The 21,965-nt window shown below is 49.4% G+C and overlaps 1 protein-coding gene across 2 annotated transcripts in view; it reads right to left on the bottom strand.

Annotated features, from left to right (window-relative positions):
* Nucleotides 1-21,212, bottom strand: part of HPCA (hippocalcin) — a 31,980-nt gene extending 10,768 nt beyond the window's left edge. The window contains exons 1-3 of one of the 2 annotated variants that reach the window (XM_020800628.3): nucleotides 21,081-21,212; nucleotides 15,243-15,278; nucleotides 2,909-3,316 (exon numbers count right to left, since the gene is read on the bottom strand). In XM_020800628.3, coding sequence (XP_020656287.1) covers nucleotides 2,909-3,286 — 378 coding nt within the window. In that variant the 5' untranslated portion in view covers nucleotides 3,287-3,316; nucleotides 15,243-15,278; nucleotides 21,081-21,212. The remainder of the gene's footprint in view (nucleotides 1-2,908; nucleotides 3,317-15,242; nucleotides 15,279-21,080) is intronic. The other variant, XM_020800627.3, reaches the window with a different exon arrangement.
* Between the last annotated feature and the right edge of the window lie 753 nt (nucleotides 21,213-21,965).

Genomic DNA, 21,965 nt, shown 5'->3' on the forward strand with positions numbered 1-21,965 from the left:
TCTTGCGCCAAATAAAACAAAGTAAGGTTTCAAGCACCACAAGTCTCTTTGCCTGTCAAAAGACTAGCATATGTATCGACTAAAACAGAGGTAGTGAAGCCGAGGGCTGTTCCTCAGATTTATTTGGCAGCCTGAGCGGTGGACTCTGAAGAGGGAGGTCTGTGGCTATGGAGGATCATTTTCTTATTATTATTTTTAAATAAAAGATCACGACAATGGGTTTTTATAAACTGGAAAATGGTTGTTACTTTTTCAAAAACCTTTTTTTTAAAAAAAAAAATGAGAACCTTGCTTTCTACATACCCTGCCGTGGCCAAATTTAAACTTTTATTTTTTTAAACGGAGGCAATTTTGCCCTCAAAACACGGCAAAAGTGCCCCATGGCCCCCTTGAGGGGGCACGTGGATTTCCTCAGGGGCAAAAGAAGAAGAACGGGGTGAAAGGATGCTGATACTGAGAAAGCCAAACGGGGGAGCCCAAGGAGATGAAAAGGAAGGGGATACTGTTTTTTGTACAGCCATAACAAGGATCTCCCAAGGAAAAGCCATAAAGCCTTTGCAAACAGCAGGAATGATTAGTTCATTAGTTCGAGGGCTTAATGTCGCTTCCGAAGCATTTATCAAGGGCTTCATTGGCCTTGCAGATGCTGGTCGGGAGCAAAGGTTCATGTCTCATTTGGTCTCGTTGTGGGAAAGAAATGAATCAGCCACCGAGCATCTGTTTCCCATCCCCTCCTCCGTCTTATGCCAACTCCCCACAGCCCACCCTAGTCCTATGGGGTCTAGAACCTCCGAGGGGAGGACCCACCTCCTAGCGTGTGCCTCCTTTGCTCCTCTATCCCCCCCTTTTTTAACCCCTCAATTCACCATGAAACACAGGGCCCTCGTCCCGTCCATCTGGAGCCTTGATGCTTCGGGAAGGACGGAGGGAGAGAATAAAAAATGAGGCATGCCAATGCAGAGTGGCAAAGAAGCCAGACCCCCGCCCTCTCTCTGTGAGCTCCCAGACTAAGGCTTTCTCTTTTGACTCTAGCCAGCCTCTGCCAGTCCTCAGCTGCCTCTCCCTTTTTTCTCCTAGCCGAAAAACAATCTCCTCAAGAGGAAAAGACAGGCTCCACAGGGAAGTGGCAGGATGCTTTTACCCTGTGCATTAGGAGCCCTTCATAGAGAAGCACCCAGGAAGAAAAGCCCCCCATCCGCCCACCCCCGGGCCTGTCTCTGCATATCGCTCAAGGCTCCTTTTCCAGCTTAGGCGTGGAAGCAGACTTGAGCCACCAAAGCTCACATTAAAATATTGCAGAAAGTCTTTAAGGTGCCCACACCATGTTTTTCTTCTTTATTTATTTATTTATTTTTAATTTTGCTATTTCTTTTGCCTGATCTACTTTGGCAGCCAGCCCCTCGACTCTCCAGAGGAATTCGTTTCCCGACCAGTAGCCTTGTAGGCAGCTTTAATGGACACAGAGCTATAGATGTACCTCTCTTAAAACTGCAAGCTTTAATCATTTTAATCGGCAGATTAAAGTCGCTGCTACTAATGGCACACATTTAAGATGAGTTACCCTTTCCAGAGTGGATTTTCTCCACTCTGTAATTAGGGCTGCAAGCTTTAATCGGTTTAATCAGCACATTAACCAGCAATAGCTTTCCGTAATTAATCGGTAGAAACTAATTTTCATTGGTGGGGAAGCGATTTTAATAGCCAAAGCTAACCTGTTTATTATTTTTGCCTCCAATTTATTTTGGTTCTTGTTTGTTAACTGCATTAGGGAATGAAAAAGGAAAACATTAAATCTATTCCACTCTCCTGTCAAGTCAGCCAGGCTTGTAGAAACTGGAGAGGAAGGTCTTTCTATGATGCAGTTTTATTTAGTTCGATTTTAGTGACAATTTTAGAACAACACCTTGAATTACATTTTAATAAGAACTCTTACATTGTTTTTAAATGTCTATTTCTAATCATTTTCTAAGCTGCCCTGGGACCCTGCATTGGGAGAAATGCAGGATATAAATAAAATAAAATAAACTGCACATTATATGTTTGCATCATCCAGATACCGCACCTCTGCATGATCCAGAGGCTGCCTGATGTGTCTCATGGTGATCCACCTAGCTCAGCATTCTCAACTCCATTTCCTCAAAGCTTTCCAAGGTCTCTGGCTCAGCTGCACTCTCTGAGATGTTATTAAGCCATCAAGCTCATTAACTGGAGATGCCTGGGACTGAACCTACAATGCTTCAGAGAGGATAAGGCTCTTCTGACATTTTCACCCCACTCTTTCTCTAGGGAGTCCCCCACAGCCTCGGTTGTCCCCGTCCTCCATTCTGTCCTCTCAGCAGCCTTCCAAGGTAGGGTGAGGCTAAGGAAGGGGGACTTGAAGCTGACTTCCGCCATAACCCTGAAGCAGCTCTTTAACCACTGCACCAGACTACCTTGCTGTCCAGCGCTTGAACAGTCAACCTCCCTGGACTTTAGAGCAGATGATGGCTCTGATTTAAAATGTGGGAAACGGGTGCCTCTCGAAGACCAGGCGTTCCGGAAAAGGCCTCCCCAGAAAACATGAGGAAACGGCAAGAATCGCAGCAGTTGAAAAATAATAATTTTTATGAAATATGGGGCAGATTTTTGGAATATGCGTTTTGAAGGAAAAGGGAAAGCTCCAGATCAAGAATCAATGCAGTTCTGGAGAAGAGGACAATAAAAGAGGAAGAAGAATATAGAAGGAGGAAGAAGAAGATTATTGCAAGAGGTCCCGCCTGGTGGTGGGGAACACAGTTAAATTGTATTTTGGTTTGTGTATTTTATGTTTATAAAAAATACATTTTACAAAAACATTTTTTTTAAAAAAAGGAATCAGAGCTTGGCTCGCACCAGAGTGGGCGCCCCCCCCCTCCGGCTCGGTTATTACCTGCACAATTTCCAGCATCTCCTCGCGGCTGATGTACCCGTTGCCGTCCAGGTCGTACATGCTGAAGGCCCACATCAGCTTCTGCTCCAGCTTTCCCCGCGAGGTGACGCTCAGGGCGATGATGAACTCTCGGAAGTCGATGGTCCCGTCGCCGTTGGTGTCGAAAGTGCGGAAGACGTGCTCGGCGAATTTGGAGGCGTCGCCGTAGGGGAAGAAGTTGGCGTAGATCTTCTTGAACTCCTCCACGTTGAGGATGCCGCTGGGGCAGTCCTTGAGGAAGCCTTTGTACCACTCTTGGAGCTCCAGGTCTGAGAACTCGGTGTTCTCCCGCAGGTCCTGCAGCATCTCCGGCCGCAGTTTGCTGTTCTGCTTTCCCATGGCGGGGTGGTCTTCGTCTTCGTCTCCTCACTGGAAGGAAGCAGGGGGCAAAGGTCAAGAGGGCTCTGCCCCCACGCTGCCCTGGGCAAAGGGGGAAGAGGGCTTCTCCCCTCTTGCATTAGCAAACCAGAACGCCTACGTGGCTGGGAACAGGGCGAGCGGGCAGGGCTCTCTGCCATAGGTACAGAAACAGCCAGAGAACACAGTTTTTGCTTGCATGCCGCATCTTTTTTTTTTAACCTGGAGAAGAAGGCTGCCAGGGGTTGCAGCAGGAATGAAGGGCAGAGCCCAGCTGCCCCCCTAGCTGCCCAGGCTGGAGAAGAACACAATCCAGATGATCATGGTTGGGTAACCTCCAGAGTTGGGGGGGGGGAATCTCTGCAATATGGACTTTAAGGAGCTGCATGCCCTCTTGCAATCCCCGTCCTCAAATATTTCCATGTTAAAAAGTGGATTTCCTTTCTTTTTTTTTTTTTAAACTGGAAAGGTAGTTTTGTCATGAATGGTCCATTGGGCATCATTAGCTTTACAAAAGACCCGATTCTCGCTGATACTGGCATTTTTGGGATTGTCTAAGGGAGTGTGGCTACACGGAGTATCATGAGGAGCATTAGCTCTTCCAGATTTAACCTTGTAACACCTCATGTCACAATAGGGGGAGCTTCTAAACATACCCCTCCCTCTCTTGTCATGCTTCGCAAAGCATGGCTAACAGCTCCCATTGAGTGACAGACATGGTGCAATATGTGGCTGCACAGCCTCTCCAACACAGCAAGTGGAAGTCCTCCAGGAGTCTTTGGGTCCGCGTCCCTCCCCTCTGCACTTTTCTCCTCTCCATATTCCCTGGCCCTGGTGTCAATGTCACCTTGCCACCCCAGAGCGGATACTCTCCCTCACAGAGCTTATTTTGAGCCGAAGCTCAACTCCAGAATATATGAGAACCAGGCATAGCAAAAGGCAGTTCCACGGATGCACCCAAACGACACAGCTTTCCTAGGTACCTGCCTGGAAAGATTTGAGCCAGAGAACAGGCCAGTTTAAATCCAGACTCTTCCCTTTGCAAGGACATGCATTGCTTTGCTTGGCATTTGCTGGTGCTGACTTCAGAAAGGTGCCCCTCATGGCAAATCAGGAGCAACCTTCTCTCCTAGCCTCCCAGGGACCACCTAATGAACTGAGGTTGATAAACAAGGTAGCAAGAACAAGCAAAATCTCCATAGAAAAGGGACTTCTGATTCCACTTTCCTTGAACAGGAAATGCGATAGGGAGCTAATTGGGCGACTCTGGCTTTTATGAAGGGGGGGGGAGAGGCATGTTTCCTTGAATAGATTCATTTCCTCCCCATCTCTTCCTCCCAGCAGCTGCTGCACCATTTTTCATACAAGCTCAGCCACACAAAGAGAGTGACAGCAAGAGATGCAATTAGTCTGGGTCCATTTTTCTGGCTCCAGAAACGTACGGACGCCATTTGAGACTCAACCACCCTGCTGGAAAGATTTTTTTTCCACAAGAAAACAGGCTTAGGCGAGTGGCATGAGGGGCATCCTCAGAAGAGAAACTGATTTCACAGGAAGAAACACTCCGGAGAGAAAGAAGCCCATTTTGCAAATCAATGCTTGAAGGTCCAGCCGAAAGGTTGCTGCAGCAGCAGCAGGAGGAGGCAAAAACTCACCATGGGGGTTATTTATTTCCATGCTGATTTTTAAGCTTGCCTTTCCCCTGAGGAGCTCTGCCTGGTGTGCATGGTTCTTTCCCTGCCACTTTATCGTCACAACCACCCTGTAAGGTAGGCCAGGCACAGAGATCACAATTGCCCCCCCCCAAAAGCTACAGCCGAGCTGGATCATTCGAACCCATATCCCCATCAGTGGCATCCCCAGATGTATTGCTGTCCTGAGCCACTGCTTGGAGCTGGTCTGGAGCACAAAAGCTGGGAGCCTGTATCCCCACAATGCCTCTCAGAAGAGGGGCTGTCAGAGATCACCTGGGGTGGGGTGGGGTGGGGATGGGAGGTTGATGGGGTTGCCTTGTGCAAGCTGCAGGGTGGTCCCCGGGGACCCCTGGAAAGACAGCCCGGAAAATCCTTTTGGAGTACTTTTTGAGTACTCTTTTTGAGTACTCTTGTGCCTAGAAAACCCTGGGAAAGTCGTCAAAAGTCCCAACTCCCTTGGGCTGCCCAGGCAGGGTTATTTCAAAGCCAAGCTCCACCATGGAGCCCTGATGAGGGAGGGCCACTGACTCCAGACCGGAACATCAACCTGCACGGCTTGACAGGACCCAGCACCTTTTCCCGCTGCTTCCTCGAGCACACGCTTAAATAGGGCTCCCCAGCAGACCCTGTAACAATCCCAGAAAATGGAATGCAAAATCAAAATGCCATAAGCAGTAATCAGTTCTGCTGTTGGTGGACAGGAAAACTGTAAAATGATTTGGAGCACGGGGAAGGCCGGGGTGAAGAGAGAGGTCCAAACTGGGGGGGTAAAAATCTGCTGTGCAACGATCTGCCGGACGACCCTGTGAAATAGGATGCAGTGTGTCCAGAGCACACAATGCTCTCTAGCCACATACTCACAAAGCGACCCTCAGGAGCATGCCTAAGGAACCGCCAAGGGTCGTTAAGGGATGGGGAGGATCGTTAAGGGATGGGGAGCTGAAGGGAGACTCCGAAGCTTGACCTCCAGTTGTCTAGAGAGCTTCATAGGTCAACTGAGAAACCTTAAACCTGGCTTGGTAGCAAATGGGTAGCCAGGAGAATTATTTAAGCAAACCGTTATACATGCTGTTGAAAAGATGGCCCAGAATAACACCTAGCAATCTTATTCTGCACCAGCTGCAACTTCTGGACCAAACCTTCTGAAAGAAAGTCCAGACCATTAGGTGCAGAAGAAGGATGCTGACCAGCTGGTGCATGTCCAGGGGAAGGCAACCAAGAGGAGAAGGATCGGGAAACCAAGCCCTTGAGGGAGCTGGGCCTGATGAGCCGGGAGAAGTGAAGGCAGAGAGGTGATAGGATCACTAGCAAATGCAGCCAGCATCTCCCCGATAAGTGGCCATTTGCTACCATGACTTAATGTGGTTCCTGCGCAGAACTCTAAATTGCCAATAAGGCTCCAGCCACAGGGTTTTGAGACTCTGCTGTTTTTCTTGAAAAGGCACCATGCAAACAAAAGATCTCAAGGAAGCAGGATCACCTGAAAGCAGTGAGAAACGTATGTGCAATCTTTATATCTCAATTTGAAAGGAAACCCATTTTACACCTTCTGAGCCGTTAAAAAAAACTGAGAACTTCACATTTTCAGTATTCCTGAATATATATATATATATATATATATATATATATATATGAAGCATGAAAAGAGCAAAGAATCATTCTGGTTCCATTGCAATAAATGCCATCAAACAGCCCAAATGGGTAGAGAAAGGCCTCCTGACGTTAAATTCAAAGACATCATTTCCTCTGCCTTCAAGCCCACGTCTCGTTTGGCTTCCTTTCCTTTCCTTCACTTTTTCACACATGCCAGAAAAAATGGTAGCTTAACCCACACAAGCTGTGTGCATGGATGGAACTGTACTTTTAGGCTTTTATTTTCTCTGTCATACTGCTGTGGATAGAGACAGAAGATCCATCCCTCCATCCATCCATGTTAAAAATTCAAGCAGTCTGCAAGACTAAAACAGAAGAACGACATGAACTTTACAGGTGTAATTCCATAGATGTCTGACGGGGCCTTCTTGGTGGCTGCTCCCAGGTTTCGGAGAAGGTCCTTCCAAGGGGAACCAGGCTGTCTGCTCCCTGATATCCTATCAGCAAGCAAAGTTTTTAACATTTCACCACATTTTCTTTGCAGCTTATGAGCTGCAGAGGGAAGGCATTGATGCACTTTTCCCTGGTCAGAATCTTATCGGAACTTTACTCCAAACTAAGTGAAATTGCATTCAGTCATGGCAGCCAATGGCAACGAACTTTGCAAAGTGTCAATCACACCCCATGGCGAAGCACCCAGAACCTTATTAAATTAGTGGCAGAAGGCTGCTTCACCCACGATTTCATTTGCCTGGGAGTAAAATCTTAACAGGATTCCAGCCACTGATGCTTTTTAAAATGGCTTAAAACTCTATTATCGTTTCAATAGGAGAGTCTGCTTATTCTAATATTACAACCAATATCTGATATTTTAATCATGCCGGTTAGGTGTCTAGTTGTGTGCTATGAAGTCAGTTCTGACTTAGAAATATTTCCCCATATTTCCCCTTTCCAGGGTTCTCCAGGTAAATAATATCCAGAAGTGGTTTCCCATCCCCTTCTTCTGGGGGTGTCATGGGACTGTGCAGCTTGCCCAGGGCCACCCATCTTCCGGGATGCACGGTAGGGAATTGAACTCCCCACATTCTGACTTTTGGTGACCCTTTTCATGGTTTTCCAGACAGAGAGAATTCAGAAGTGGTTTACCCTTCCCTTTTTACCATTCTCTGGGACCGATGTGCAGCTGGCCCAAGCCTGCCCAGGCTGGCTTTTCTCCCAGGAGATGCCCAGTGGGGGAATCGAACTCCCAGCCTCGGGCTCCACAGCCAGAGACCTAAACCACTGAGCTATACAGCCAGCTGTTAGGCGAGCAGAGCCCCTTAAATCGAAGGGAGGAGCTGTACATAGCTACTGATCTTTTTTTATTATTGTTGTTTAGTTATGTCTGACTCTTCATGATCTTCTTTTAGATTTCTTTAAATGCTGTGTTATGTTTTAATATGGCAATCTGTTTATTTGTCCATCTTGATATTATGGCCAATATTTCTAGTTGTACCCAGGTTTCTTTAATCACACTGTTCACAGCCTTCCCTCCTAATCTTGGGGGAGAAAAGTGGGGCATAAATAAAATAAACAATTTTCTTTCCATATGTGTTCCTGTAATTAAATCGCTAGCTCAGATGCCGGCTTAATCTGTGGATCAAGTAAGGTCAGAGAGAGATGCATCAACGGAAGCTGGTGGGTTACTGGAACATTTCTGCATTTTGTGAAATGGCAATGCATCTCGTATCTCCAGGCCTGCTGGAGCATCTGGCTGAACATTTTGGGACCGCAAAGCCTTTTATGGAGATACTGGCAAAACATCATTTCTGAAAGGCCAGAGCCATCACTAAATGATCAAACGATTTAAAATCCATCGCTTCATTAATGTAAATGTACCAGTTGTATTAATGAACCTGATTTCTCCCCACTGACTCCTTTATTCGTCCCTTTTCATCTTTGGGTTTCCCCATATTTTTAGACCTGAAAACATATATGGATTGAGGACTGCCTTGCTTCCAGAATTACCCTTCCAAAATTATTACCTTCCAGAATTACCACACTACGGTAATTACAAGGAGGCATATTTTAGGATTACAAAATGCAAGACACATAATAAAGGCCACCCATTTCCTGGACTAAGCCAACACTGTTCTAATTGGGTTGAGCGTTTAAGTCCTTTTTAAAGAAACTGGGTTTTGACCAATCAATCAAAAATGGCGGGTTACATGAATGTCATCAATCTGAAACACCATTGCTTCCCAAAATGAGGGTGGAGTGGGGACCTTCCCCTGGAGGCACATGGAGAAAATTGGAAAGGATAGAATTATAGAACTATAAAATAATTGAAATGGAAGGGGCCTGTAAGTCCATGAAGTACAAACCCACCCACCCCCGCTAAAGGCAGGAATCCAAGTCAAAACAGGTCTGGGTTGTCCAATTGTCTCTTGAAGGCCTCCAGCGTTGGAGCGCTCACCGCCTCCTGAGGCCATGAGTTCCATTGTCATACTGCTCTAACAGTTAAGAGGTTTTTCCAAAATTTGTCTTCCTTTAGCTTGAGCCCATTATGCTCTCTGGAATGATCAAGAACAGATCCTGCCCCTCCTCTATAGGACTACCTTTCAAGTATTTGAACCTCAGTCTTCTTTTCTCAAGGTTAAACATGAGATACATAAAACTGAGTTTCATACCAAAATAAAACATATTTTAATAACCTTGAACAAATTTCTGAGAAAGATACCTTTGCTAGAATTTAGGATCCCTCAAGAAAACCTGGACTTACTTCTAACTGGAAATAATTATGAATTGACTTCATTTTTGTCTGAGTAGTGCCCTGTCATGAATGGGAATGGTATACAAGTCAGTCAGTCAGTCAGTCAGTCAGTCAGTCAATCAATCAGTCAATCAATCAATCAATCAATCAATCAATCAATCAATCAATCAATCAATCAATCAATCAATCAATCAATCAATCAATCAATCAATCAATCAATCAATCTTATTATTGTCATTCAAGGGAGTTGGACAATGGAAAAGGCCAGATGAGGAGGCATGAGGGTTTCCTCAAAAATCAAGAGGGAGGGTGTGATAGCCAGCGCTTGGGAATTATTAGATTACACCCACATCCTCCCCCCTTGAGACAGTCAAGAGGTAATTTAGCACTATCTACTTGATACAAATTCCCCTTTTCCTAAATAGATAAACAAAACAGCATCTCTGACTGATGAAAATATTTCAGGAGAGTTGTGACAGCCAAACATGACAATATTTTTCAATCCCGGAATAATAATCCTTTTAAGAGCCAAGGAGATGTGACTAGAGATGCATCATTTCCTCCTAGGGGTAGAGCGTGGCTCACTCCAGCCTTCTACCCAGTGGAGATTCAAACCCACCCACCCCAAACATTGCCTTATGGCTGGAACAGGTTTTCTTTGCAAGGGAGCTTCTTCTGGCTTCTAGGGGCAAACATTTGGGATTCACTGAATCCAGTGCCGACCACCAACCACATCACCCTTGCGCAGGTGATTCCAGCCCATAGCTTGAGATCTGGTTGAGAAGACATTTTGAAGGACTCACGTGGAGAGGCATGCTGTGAGTTCCCCTCTTGCTGAGCTCATTGACAGCAGCCTCCTCGTGTGGCCACGACACCCTAGAATCTTCCCCTCCTGGCTGTTTGCATGTTGCAAGGGGTCGCGAGACCCTTTTTTGGCCTAAGACCCTCATTCAGCACCAGAGAGGTTCTCAGCAATTAAACCCAACACAGTAGCCAGGGGTTTTAAGCCCTATTTGCCTTAATGGAGACATTTCAACCTTTTAAAGTTCTCGCTGTATGTACAAAAGCTGAGAAACCACAAACCCACATTGTCATGGGGAAGGGGAAGGTGTCACGATTCAGTCTCTGGGGCTGAAGTTGCCAATTTCTGATATATTATTTTGGAAGGTGTCCTTCAAAAGTGACTGAAATTCTTCACATCAATAGTGTGTGCATAACAGAATGCAAACATGCGTGCGCGCACACACACACAGAGAGAGATCATCAGTAAACTTCAGAGGCGTCCTGCGATCCGATTTCCAAGTGGCTCAACCAACCCGCAGAAGTGCAAGGCAACTTTCCTACGAATACAGGGGAAATCCTCTGTTGCTTCTCACTGCCCTCAGGCAGGAGAAAGCAGGGACCGCTTCTCACGCCACTGAGAGGGGCTGAATGAATTCTCTGCCACTTGGTATGACGTTGGGCACCGGTTTAGCTGCCTCTCCAAGTGCACACGTAACGCACACAGACAAATGCCCGCACCCAGGTCTCTGCGCTTCCTGCCTACTGCAGAGGGAGTGTCAGCCACTCCCAAATGGGAGCTTCATCCTCAGAGCTCCCAAATGTTCCTTTTCGGAAGATCAACTCCACATTTCCCGTAGCCAGCATGTTGGCGAGCAGAACCTCAGCATGGTCTTCTGAAAAAGTAGCCATGGTCAACCTCTCTCTCTCTCTCTCTCTCTCTCTCTCTCTCTCTCTCTCTGTGTGTGTGTGTGTGTGTGTGTGTGAGAGAGAGAGAGAGAGAGAGAGAGCATTGGGAAATCAAGGAGGAGGCTGGGCCTCGAACATGATAGCTAAATGCAATTTTCATGTTCAGAGGCAGTAGAGATACTCCGAAGGCAAGATGCCAGCAACGGTGACAGGCAGGGATATAGTGAAATCAGGGCTTTCAGGGTGAACACCTTACCATTTTCTGAGCAGCAAGGGCGATGATGTGCCACAGCTCCAGACATCATTCCCTGCTCCCTCTCAGAGCTTGGAAATGATAGGGGTTTTGTTTTGGACAACCATGTCCAGAATCCCCGGCCAGTGTGGCCATAGCCATTTTTCCATGCTCCGACCCCTCTGGATTTAACTGCAACCCTCCCAGTGATGGCTGCAAGCTCCCCCCACTGTAAAGCAAACTATTTGGGGGGGGGATGGTTTGGCTTCGAAGGGAAATGAAGAGCTGTCAACTTTACAAAATATCTCCTCGGCTCATGGGCCAGTCCTGCTGGGTGCCTTTTTTGGATTGTCTTTCACAAGGTGGTGAATGGGACGCTCACAAGGAGCACTCACCCTTCCATATCTATCCAACTATATAGATGACAACCCAGGATCATGGCCTGCTCCTGCTTAGGTCTCCCTTAGGGGGGTGTTGTTGTTTTTTAAAGACCAAGGTGCTGCTCTTTCCAGCCTCACTTGTGGTGTTTTGTGACGTTCTTGCAGAGCCCAGCAAGAAGACAAAAAATAACAACAGGGCTGCCCTCGAGAACTTTAGAGCCTTATAGATTTGTCTCCGGCGGTCGGTGGCACCTGTAACCCCAAACGGCAAGACTCTTTGCACCTTGGGAAGTGCTAAGCTATATCAGTAAGTTCATCTTTCCATGTTCACATCCCGTATCTGCCTTTTCAAAAGCTCCTATCATCACCACCACCCCCGCCTCGGCTCAAAATATACCAAAATAAAACATATGGCCCTGGAACAACCACAGATATTCAGGAAAAGAGACATGATGAGCTTCGGTTGGAGGGCAAAGCAGACCACTGTGGGAGGAGAGCCGAGACCTTGTCGTGACCGGCAGAAGACACCAAGGCTCCTTCCTACCCCTTCCACGGAAACGGGGGACGCGGGCAGGGGGGTGGCTTCTGCACAAGACCCCTGCGTGGGGGAACCTGCTGAGAGATCTGGGGTTTTTTCCCCCAGTGGTTCCACATCAGACTCCACCTCCGTGGGTCACCTCCGGGCCTCCCTGGGGCTGGGTCCTCTCACGGACGGGAAAGACCCCCTTCCAGACCCCACCCTGGAAGAACAACTTTCCAGAACAGGTTGTTCACATTGGAAGCTGGAGGAAAATTGGGTCAGCTCCCTTTTGAGAAGAGGTTTATTTTCAGCAAAGGGAAGGACATGATTGCAGAGAGAGAAATTTGCCCAGCTCATTAATGTTTTACTGCCCCTTGTCAGCCGTTCCCACACACGCCTGCGACTACTACGATCCCAATGATTTTTAAACAACCAGGAAGGATCCAGTGATCCTGAATGGACACGGCATCCAGTCCCAGACTCTGGTGAGGCACCTGGCCTCCCTCTTCTCCTTTCCGCTCGTGCAAAAGGAGCTCAGAACGGCTCGCTCTCTGCCCTCTCCGTTGATGGCCTCGGGCCCTTTTTGCTCCCAAAGCCAACCTTGGCCGAAGGGCACCATCGAGTGAGCGGACGACTCAGAGCAGGAGACCTGAGCTGGCACACAAGGAGATCAAGCTACTCCCTGGGAACAGGTGTATCTTGGAGTGGGACAATGCACACGGCCCGTGTCTTAGGGACTGGGAACTCAGCTCTGCTGTAAAGAAAGCTCTTGGCAGAAGCCTTCCAATTTCCACGTGACATTGACACTGTTTCCAAGACTTCAGGAGGGCAGAATGACCTGTCGCCCTCTAGATGTAGCAGAATAATGACTCCCATCGTCCTTCACCACTGGCCAGTAAGTTGGGCCCAAGGACATCTGGAAAGCCAGAGGTTTCTCACTTCTGTTTTGAAGCAGAGTCAAGTTTATTTCACTTCATTTAGGTTTGTGGTAATGCTAAGCCACCTGCCGTTGGTGACCTTCTCTAAACCAGTCTTTTAGAACCTTGGGAGATTCTGGAGGCTCTTTCACAACCCTGTCACCCAACTCTGTGGGTCGCAAGAACCCTCTCATGGCAAGCCACCTTCCTCTCTTCCATTTTTCCTTTTGACTAAGAAGGTGCAGTGAGGGAATTCCTTTTATTGTAGAAAAGAATTCCACGGTGGAACTTTCTGGATATGCCATTCTTTCCATTTGGAAGGGGAAATGGGAGCCTGGGAGGAGCCCCAGGGTGCAAGACAGAGGTCTTGGGACACCACATGTGGCCCATGGAGGGCAGGTTCTTAGCCTAGCTGTAAAATATGGGGGTCTGGCATCCCATTCCAGCCCCACCCCGGGCATTGGAGAAGGTGCTCAACGGGATAAGGCTGTGCTCCCTTATCAAAGAGAAAGCCCGCGGCCTGTGAGATCCATCCCATGTTATCTTCGGAGGCCTCTTGAGGTTGCCGCTGATGTCGCCGCCTCTCGTCCCGAACAAAGGGAGCCTGTCCACAGGCTTCTGGTTGAGATCTCTGCAGATCATGAATCATGCATCGGGTTTGATCGTGGGTTCTGTGTTGTTTATCTAGTTTGGATTACAAATGACGCAGAGGGCTGCCCTTGAAGAGCGTTTGGAAGCCAGAGAGGGTCCCCAAATACCACGGCAGGGGATGGAAGCACATCCCGCTGCTTTTTAATCAGCCCAGCTGGCTCTTCTCCCATTTCTCCATCCAATTCAAAGTTCTGCTTTAAAAACCCTCTAAATCCTGAAAACACTCGGGACCCGAAGGGCCACTTGGTCCTGCCCGAACCTGAAAGGAGCCCTTCCTGGAAGCCCGTCCTCTACTAGCTCTCCTACCAACGCTGATGAGGTGGGTGGTGACCGGGGGGGGGGGAAGCACAGTCTTTCCCTCCATGTCACTCCTGACTCCGGCACGTTCTCTCCACCAGGTGACCCGCCTGGCTACAGATCAACCGTCTTTTCCAGGACCTCTGACATTTCCAACCAGCATGTCTGAGAAAGGCTCGCTTTTCTTTTTCTGCGCTGGAATTTTACCTGCTCCTCAGCTGCATTATCTTGTAAGGAGCCTCTCCTCCCTCCCATGTTTTACTGTGTCATTGTGACTTTTATTGTGCGTTATGTCATTTGGGGAGCCTACGGACTGGAAAGCAAAATTGCAAGCATAATTAAAGATGCAAAATTCTCTCTCTCTCTCTCTCCCTCACTCACTCTCTCATTTTCTCCAGAAAAAAAATATACTTTTTTTTTAAAACTTCCTTGGTCTGTACCCCTCCTAGCTCGATTAATTCATTTCTTCCCACCGGTTTCGACATCTCATGACTGCAACGCTAAGGTCCAATGCCCAGTGCAAAAGCCGCTGACCAACTGTTGAATTTCTCTTTACCACCCCAAACAAAACTTAGAATATATATACTAGCAACATTTTTAAGATGAACAGATTTACTATCATGTGTGCTTCTGTGCAGTGCAGTCCACTGCCTCAGTCACATGTTACACAACTGGCAACACATACACATGTGTATGCATACACACAGAGAGAGCACACACAAGGTCTCCAAAGGTATGTTTATCCTTTAGCTCTTGAGATGCTCCCATCACATCTCTAGGGACCTTACCAGACAAGGACACACAGCATCTTCAGTTTAATTTTTGCAAACGGTAAGTCGAGTCTCTCTAATGCTCCTCGTGGGAGGTTTGACCTCTTCCCCCAAAGGAGCACGGTGGCCCTTTCTAAAATTGTGCCATGCCAGCTGACCACTTACTTCTGCCTTATATGTGCATCAAGTTCTGAAGCATGACAGCATCAAAGGTTTTTCAGGTATTTTAGCTCAATCTACCCCAGACAGGACTAGGAAGAAAAATCTACTAATTTACTACGTTTGAATCCAGGGTGACCCTAACAATATTTTTATGCCTCGTTGATCCAGTGCCTCGGCTCTTCCTTGGTGCACTCAAACCATTTCCCCCCCCCTCTCCCCTTTTCACAGCCTCTTTTTAAAATTTCACAGCACACTTATTTTTAACTCCGGCCAATACTCACCTGCAGAAGAGGCGACCCAGGAAAGTGGTCCGGGCGCTGCAAGGAAAGAATTTAAGCAAGAGCGTTTTAACAGCCTTCAGCAGCCAACCCGCCTCCCCTCGGCACTCGCTCACGCCAAGCCCCGAAGGGTGAACTCACTCACTCCTCTGCCACAGCCCACATTTCTGTGATGAGAACATCTCCTGCAGGCGGTGCATCCTCCAAGAAGGGAAGGCAAGGCTCGGAAAAGCTGGACCGGGAAATTGTGGGTTGGAATGGCCAAGAGAGGTCATTTTTATGGGGCTCCAAGAAGAGGGAGTGCAGACAACGCTTGGCCCTGGGGTCAGGTCTGGTCAAGAGGAGCCTGTCCTCCACCTTAGACCCTAAGGCCTCGACCGTAAAGCAAAACTGGCCATCGGGGAGAAGAGAAAGGCCCCTTTCTGTGAAAGAGGGAGAAGCTGATGGAACGGCAGGCGACTGCTTCGAGGATTCGAAGACAGGCTCCGTCTGTTCTTTCTTCTGGGATTAAATTTTTTAAAAAATTTAAACCCTCAAGGGTGAGGAGTTTTCTTCTGCCCAAGATGCCAACTCCGGAGGTGAGCAGAATCCAAGGGAACTGGGTGAATCCTAAAATACCAGTGCGGGCAAAAGCTCTTCCTGCCCAGAGAGATATCTTCGGTTTTCGAAATAGGGGAGATCCCCACACCGGAACCAGGTGGCCGTTGGGGAAGAGGGCATTGGGGAGGAAAATCCCCCCCCCCCGGGAATGGACCGGGAGCTCACACGGAAGAGTAGCTCATTCCTGGGCTACGCAGTCCAGGGTTCAAGTTGCATCGAGCGGCTTAAGGGGCGCTCAAGCAGGCCACGCAGTTGGGGCCAGCCAAGGAGTTCCTCAGGGCAGCTACCACCAGCCCCAAGGATGATGGGAGGTGTAGTCTGGAGCAGCCATTCTCCAGCATTTTTGGAGCATGGCCATCAATCAAAAAATGAAACAAAGATAGGCTGATTCGGGATTGCGTAAGTCACGTAATGAACTTTGTAAAGTGGTGTGTGAAGGATCATTTTCCTGTCTGTGGCCCCCTTCGAAGGTGTCTGGGCACTAAATGGCCGCCATGGAGAAGGACTGGTCTGGAGCACTGGAGGTTCTCCGGGGTCACCATAGCCCCTTGGCTTCCTGCGAGCACCTGCAGCGTTTTTATGTCAAATGCAACACTGGCCATTCGCAGGAAAGAGTTCCTGGTGCAAACCTCTGTCGTGCATCTAGCCATGAACAGAATCCCACCTATCCAGCTCTCTTCACGCCCTCTTAACATCTCCGCAATGGTTAACTCCACAAGCAAGATCCAGCCAGAATCCAGGATCATAGTGATCATTTTTCTAAATGGACCATCTGGTCGGAATTTCGTCACACATCTGTTTCCCTCCCTCTCTCTCTGTCACACACACACTCCACATGCTAGAAAGAACCATAAATTGAGAGAAGTCAGGCACCACTGGCATGGTACTATAAGGGGTCCCGTTTTTAAATGCTTGCCTGTCTAAAAACAACTCCTCCTCAGAAGAAAGCTAGCACATCAGGGGGACCAAGTAACAGCACTCTCTCACTGAGGTGCTAGGGGACTCCATGCAGGGAAGTGACTGCATTTGGAAACTTTTTTTAAAAAGATCCTCCTTTCCAGCAATCGGACAACACATTCTACCACATAAGCCCTGTTTCTTTGTGCTGAATGTGTTAAATCAATCAGCCCTCTGTTGTCACAAGCGGCAAGAATTTTAAATGTTGTTGGTTCTTCTCAACACAACCGAAATCGGAGAGGGTGGGGTTTGGGGGTACCTTTCTATTTCTGAGTTCTAAGTCTCACACAAAAAATTTAGTTGACGCACTGGTCAGCACTGGCCCTGATCTAGGGATTTAAATAAAAATATTATAGATACCTTATGATCCCCTTGATTGAAGGATTTTTTCCCTTATTTTTTCAACCTTGCCACCAACATGCATGGCATCTAAAACTGGGACATGGAGACCCATAATGTGGTATTAAAATGTTCTTCCTGGAATCTGTTTTTATTTACATGGGGCAGGAGCAACCATCCATGAGCAGCAGGAAAAAAATAGAACAAAACCATGCCAGTACTGGAAGCAGTTTTTAAAAGAGTGAACAGTAAATTTCTGAGTGCCAGCCCCTGCAGAAGGATCTTTTACAGCCACCCATCAGTCCAACCTCTGCCTGAAAATAATGGATGTCAATTGGAGGCTAACGTGAAAAAGAGGAAGCTATTTTGAAACCTGCATCTGAAATCATCTCTCCAGGCAGACTCGGCACCAACTCCCAGCACCAATTTTTGGAGAAAAACGCAGACATATTTTCTGCGTTCCCCCTGAAGGCAGTGGCACTTCACCTGATCCAATGGGATTCCTCCACAAAAGCTTGCCATGTATTCGCCTTTTTTAGTGGTCCAGGAAGAGGTGTCACCCCCTTTTACATCCTTTGTGCCTTTTCTGCTGTGTAAGCTCCTGGAAGGCAACCAAACGTAGCCCTGAGCAGCTGTTTTGGGGCCCTGCGTCACCTAAGAGAACAAAGCTCCTCCCTGAGGTGCAGCCCTGTGGCCCCTTCAGAAGTTATCTGTCACTCCGAGGTCATCTAGCTGCTCCTGCCAAGGCACAGGAGACCCTTCCGGATTCGGCCACCCCTTCCCCATCGGGCGCAACTCCCCAGTACCTCTTCCACCTTTCAAGGAAAGCATGACTTTTCATGACCGATGTTCATTTTTAGGCTGAATTGCAACTTAAAGAGGGAAAGGCATGAAATCCCCAAGGTTGGGAACCTTCCCCTCTTGTGTATGATGAGCTCAGATAAAAGCCAGGGGTGAATTTTCTCTCTTTAGCAGCAGGGCAGGGACCCTCCCACCCCACCCCACCCCACCCCACCCCACCGCTGGAGCCTTTCAGAAACTCCCAGGCAGGGGCAAAAGACCATAAAGCAGGCGCCTGCCAGGTTAGAGCCCTCTCCTGGCTCGCCCAGCGTCACCATGGCTGGAACAAGAGATTGACTTTTTTTGCGGGGGGGGCACCGTCCAGGACTGAATGCCACCCCCATCACCATCCTGACTAGCCACCACCAACAGATGCATTATGTTACAACCCCCTTTTGATTTTTCACTCTGCGCCTGCCGCCACCATCATAACAGGCGGTTCCAACCACCAGCGTTTGCTGCCCTTAAGGGAATCCTTTCCATCTCTGGTTTGAGCTTTCTTGTGCTCGTCAGATGCACTGTGTGACCTTCAGCTCCAGGACTGAGGAAACTTCATCCTTTCTTTCTTTCTCCATCCTGCGCATCAGACGCATCGTTTTACAAACCTCTCCTAAGTCTATTTGCATCATTTGGCCAGCCTCGGTCACACCTGCGCTCAATGTTAGACAACTTTTACCTACACTCCGAAACCCCTGTGCCATTTACTTGAAGGGGAATCGCTTCAACTCCTTAATCATCTGGCTTCATAATATCCTTTTTTCCCCAGAGGCATTGGCCAAACTGTGCACAGTCGTCTGTGTAGGACTGCACCGGGCATCCGGGCAAGGCTGCTGCTATATTGACGCTCCTAATTTTGGCCACTTTCTGAAGAATTCCTCGCCCGCTGCCTGCCTCTTTCACAGCTGCCGCCCACTGGGTTGCCACTTCCACCGAGCATAACTACGCCGGCTCTCCTTGTGTCTGCTTCCAGCAGCTAGTCCTCAAGAGAAATTGTGTCTCTGCCTTTTGCATGGAAAGTGTGGACCGAGAAGGTCGTATCTGAAGGCAGAAGAAAGAGGGAACTTACTGAAGCTAAGTAGGTCTAGGGTTGGACAGTGTCTGGAAGGAAGACCGCTTGAGATTTGCTTATGTCTTGCTGTTAACTTCAGTTCCACAGTAGAAGGGCAGCGGGATAATAAGTGCAATAAATAATGGAAAACAATAATTAATTTATCTACTCCTTTCAAAAAAGCCTTCAAAGCTAGAAGCCTTCACTGTATCTTGTGGCAAGGAGCCCCCTAACTCGATTCAGAGCTGTGAATGTTTGGTATGGCATAGAAAGTAGGAGATATTGCAGACACCTTGGGGCAGGGACCTAATTTTTCTGTTTTACTTATGCTGCGGAGCACTCTCTTAAATTCCAGGCGAATGAGACCTTGGCACTTACAGAAACCTCACTGATGCCAATGGGTCCCCTTTCACAGGGGGACTAGATCTGGATTCTGCCTAAGGTGCATTTTGTCCAGGACGGAACGAAACCCAAGTTGTAATCAGGACCTCAAGGAAGTGAAATGAATTCCTTCCAGGCCACCACACGGCCCAACCTTTCCCCTTCTGGACCCTCCTTCCTGTTGGGACTCCTCTTCGAAGCATATTGGTACCAACACTGAGAAAGCAAGGTGCCTTGATTCAGGAAATGGTGTGTGTGTGTGTGTGTGTGTGTGTGTGTGTGTGTGTGTGTGTGTGTGTGTAGTGTAGTGTAGTGTAGTGTAGTGTAGTGTAGTGTAGTGTAGTGTAGTGTAGTGTTCCCCCCCTCCCGCCACCCTGCTTGCTTCCCGGGACCCCTGTCCTCTGGAAAGAAAAGATGGAACAGAAGATGCTCCATCAGACTTTGGAGGGAGATAAGGGGATGAAGCCCATCGTGCGCCCCTCCAAAGTGGGAGCCTTCTGGGCTACAGGTGCTGGGGGAGGAGGAGCACCTGGGGGGGGAGTTACACCAAAAGAAACACGGGGGGGGGGAAGAGAGATCTTGGCCACCACGGCCCCCAAATAAGGAGAGGGACAAAATGCCATTTCCCCAGCCTGTGTTTGCTCTGAGAGATGTTCCCTCCCACCCCAATCAATCCTTTTCTGCCACTGGAAGCGTATGTGTGTGGGGGGGGGGGGTAAAATGATAAACTGGGCACACAGCTCCCCAAAAATCCCCTTGATCAGCCTCCCCATAAAATAGTGAGGCCAGATTTATCTGATGCAACATGGGGTGGAAAAGTGCCCCCCACATCCACTGAAACGACCTACCCTCCCCCCCTCGTCCTCAGGCGGAAGGATGGGCTGGTCCTCGCCCCCCCCCCAAGCCCGCCTCCCCTCCTCTGGCGTGAGGCAGCCAAGCAAGGGGCTTGAGGAGGGGGCAGAGCTGGCAACCTTCCCTCCCTCATTCTGGGGAGGGGGGGGCTGTTGGGAGACCCACCCCCTCCATCCCTCTCCAAACGTCCCGCGACGCCCAAATAAAGGATGATACTTCCGCCCCCCCAAGTCCCAGCACCCGGGGGAGGGGCGTTCCTACTGAGCCCTTCCCTCCCCCTCCCTCCCCCCTCTCCGGGACCTTCCACCTTCCTTCGCGATGCCCCCCCCCCATAACACAACCCACAACACAACACCTCCCTGTGCGATCCAGCGGGGCGAAGAAACGGGAACCGTTCTTGGGAAGAAAGGCGGCCAAGGAAGACCCCCCCCCCCCAACACACACCTTTCTTGGCTTCCGCATAGGATTCTGCGCGACCCCAAGGGAGGGGGGGACGATCCTCCTCCCCCCTCCCCTCCCCCCCCCGCCAAAAAGGGGGATTCCCTTCTCCTTTGCAAGGTATCTACTAGCAGGTGTCTGGACATCGGAAGAGTAGTGGGGGAGGGAGACACGCGTCTGCTTCTTCACACCTGCACACACGCACACTCGTCCGCGCACCATGCAATGCAACCCCGTGCAAGAATACAAGGAATTGGGGGGGGGGAAGCTGGAGGGAGCATCGCACCCACCCCCCAAATCCCTCCGCCCCCTTGGAAGGAATGGCTTCGACCTGCAGCCAATCGCCCCCTCCCTTGGGCACCAATTCGGCGAGAGGCGCGACCTACCTGGCCGGGCGGGCGTTGGGGACTCTCTTGCTCCGTCCGAGGCTGCTCCTAGGCGAGCTCCAGCTGCTTCTCCGGGTGCCGCCGCTGCCGCTGCATCCCTGCCTCCCCGCCTCCCTCCCTCCTTCCTCTGGTCCCTCCCTCCCTCCCTCCCTCACACTGCTCCATCCAGAGGACCAGGCGCTGCCTTGCCGGCAAAGGCTGAGCGCCAGGGGTGGAGTGTTTGGGGGGGGGGTCTTCGGAGCTCGGGGGGGCGAGGGGGAGGACCCTCCGGCTCCGCCCTGCGGGGATACCCAGCCCCCTTTCTGGATGCTCAGCCCGGCTTGCACCCCCCCCCCCAACCGTCACCCATGCACCGACCTACCCCGGCTGCCTTGGACCCTCCGACGACCCCCCCCCTCCCCATCGGCTCACACCCCTTTCTTAGGAGGAAGGTGGTAGGATCCGGCCCCCCCGCCCGCCCCCCTGGATTTCCACACGATCTTTTCTCTACCAAAAGGGGGGCATGGATGGGGGTTCCCTCTGCACCCGCAGCGCCCCCTCCCCAGCAAAGATGCCCAAGGCAAGGGAGGGGCGCCTCATTAATGGTGCCTGGATTCCTTCCTTTGCAAAATTAAAAGGCGGGGGGGGGGAAACAGAAGGCGAGACCGAGGCGCTGAGAACACCAAGGAAGTAGGGCCAACCCAAGACATTCTGCAACCTGAGGCTGAACGGGAATGGCACCCCCCCCACTTCATCCAATGTTAGCTGCCAAGTAGCTGAAGCCAGCCATTTTATTTCAGCACAACCAGAGAGGAGGGTGTGTGTGTGTGAAAAGCTCCCCAAGCGCCTCTCTTTTCACCTTGCAGTTACATACAAGGACTACTGAGTCAATGGCAATCCGTTTTC

This window comes from Pogona vitticeps, chromosome 9, assembly GCF_051106095.1.
Source record: "Pogona vitticeps strain Pit_001003342236 chromosome 9, PviZW2.1, whole genome shotgun sequence".
Classification (NCBI taxonomy): Eukaryota; Metazoa; Chordata; class Lepidosauria; order Squamata; family Agamidae; genus Pogona; species Pogona vitticeps.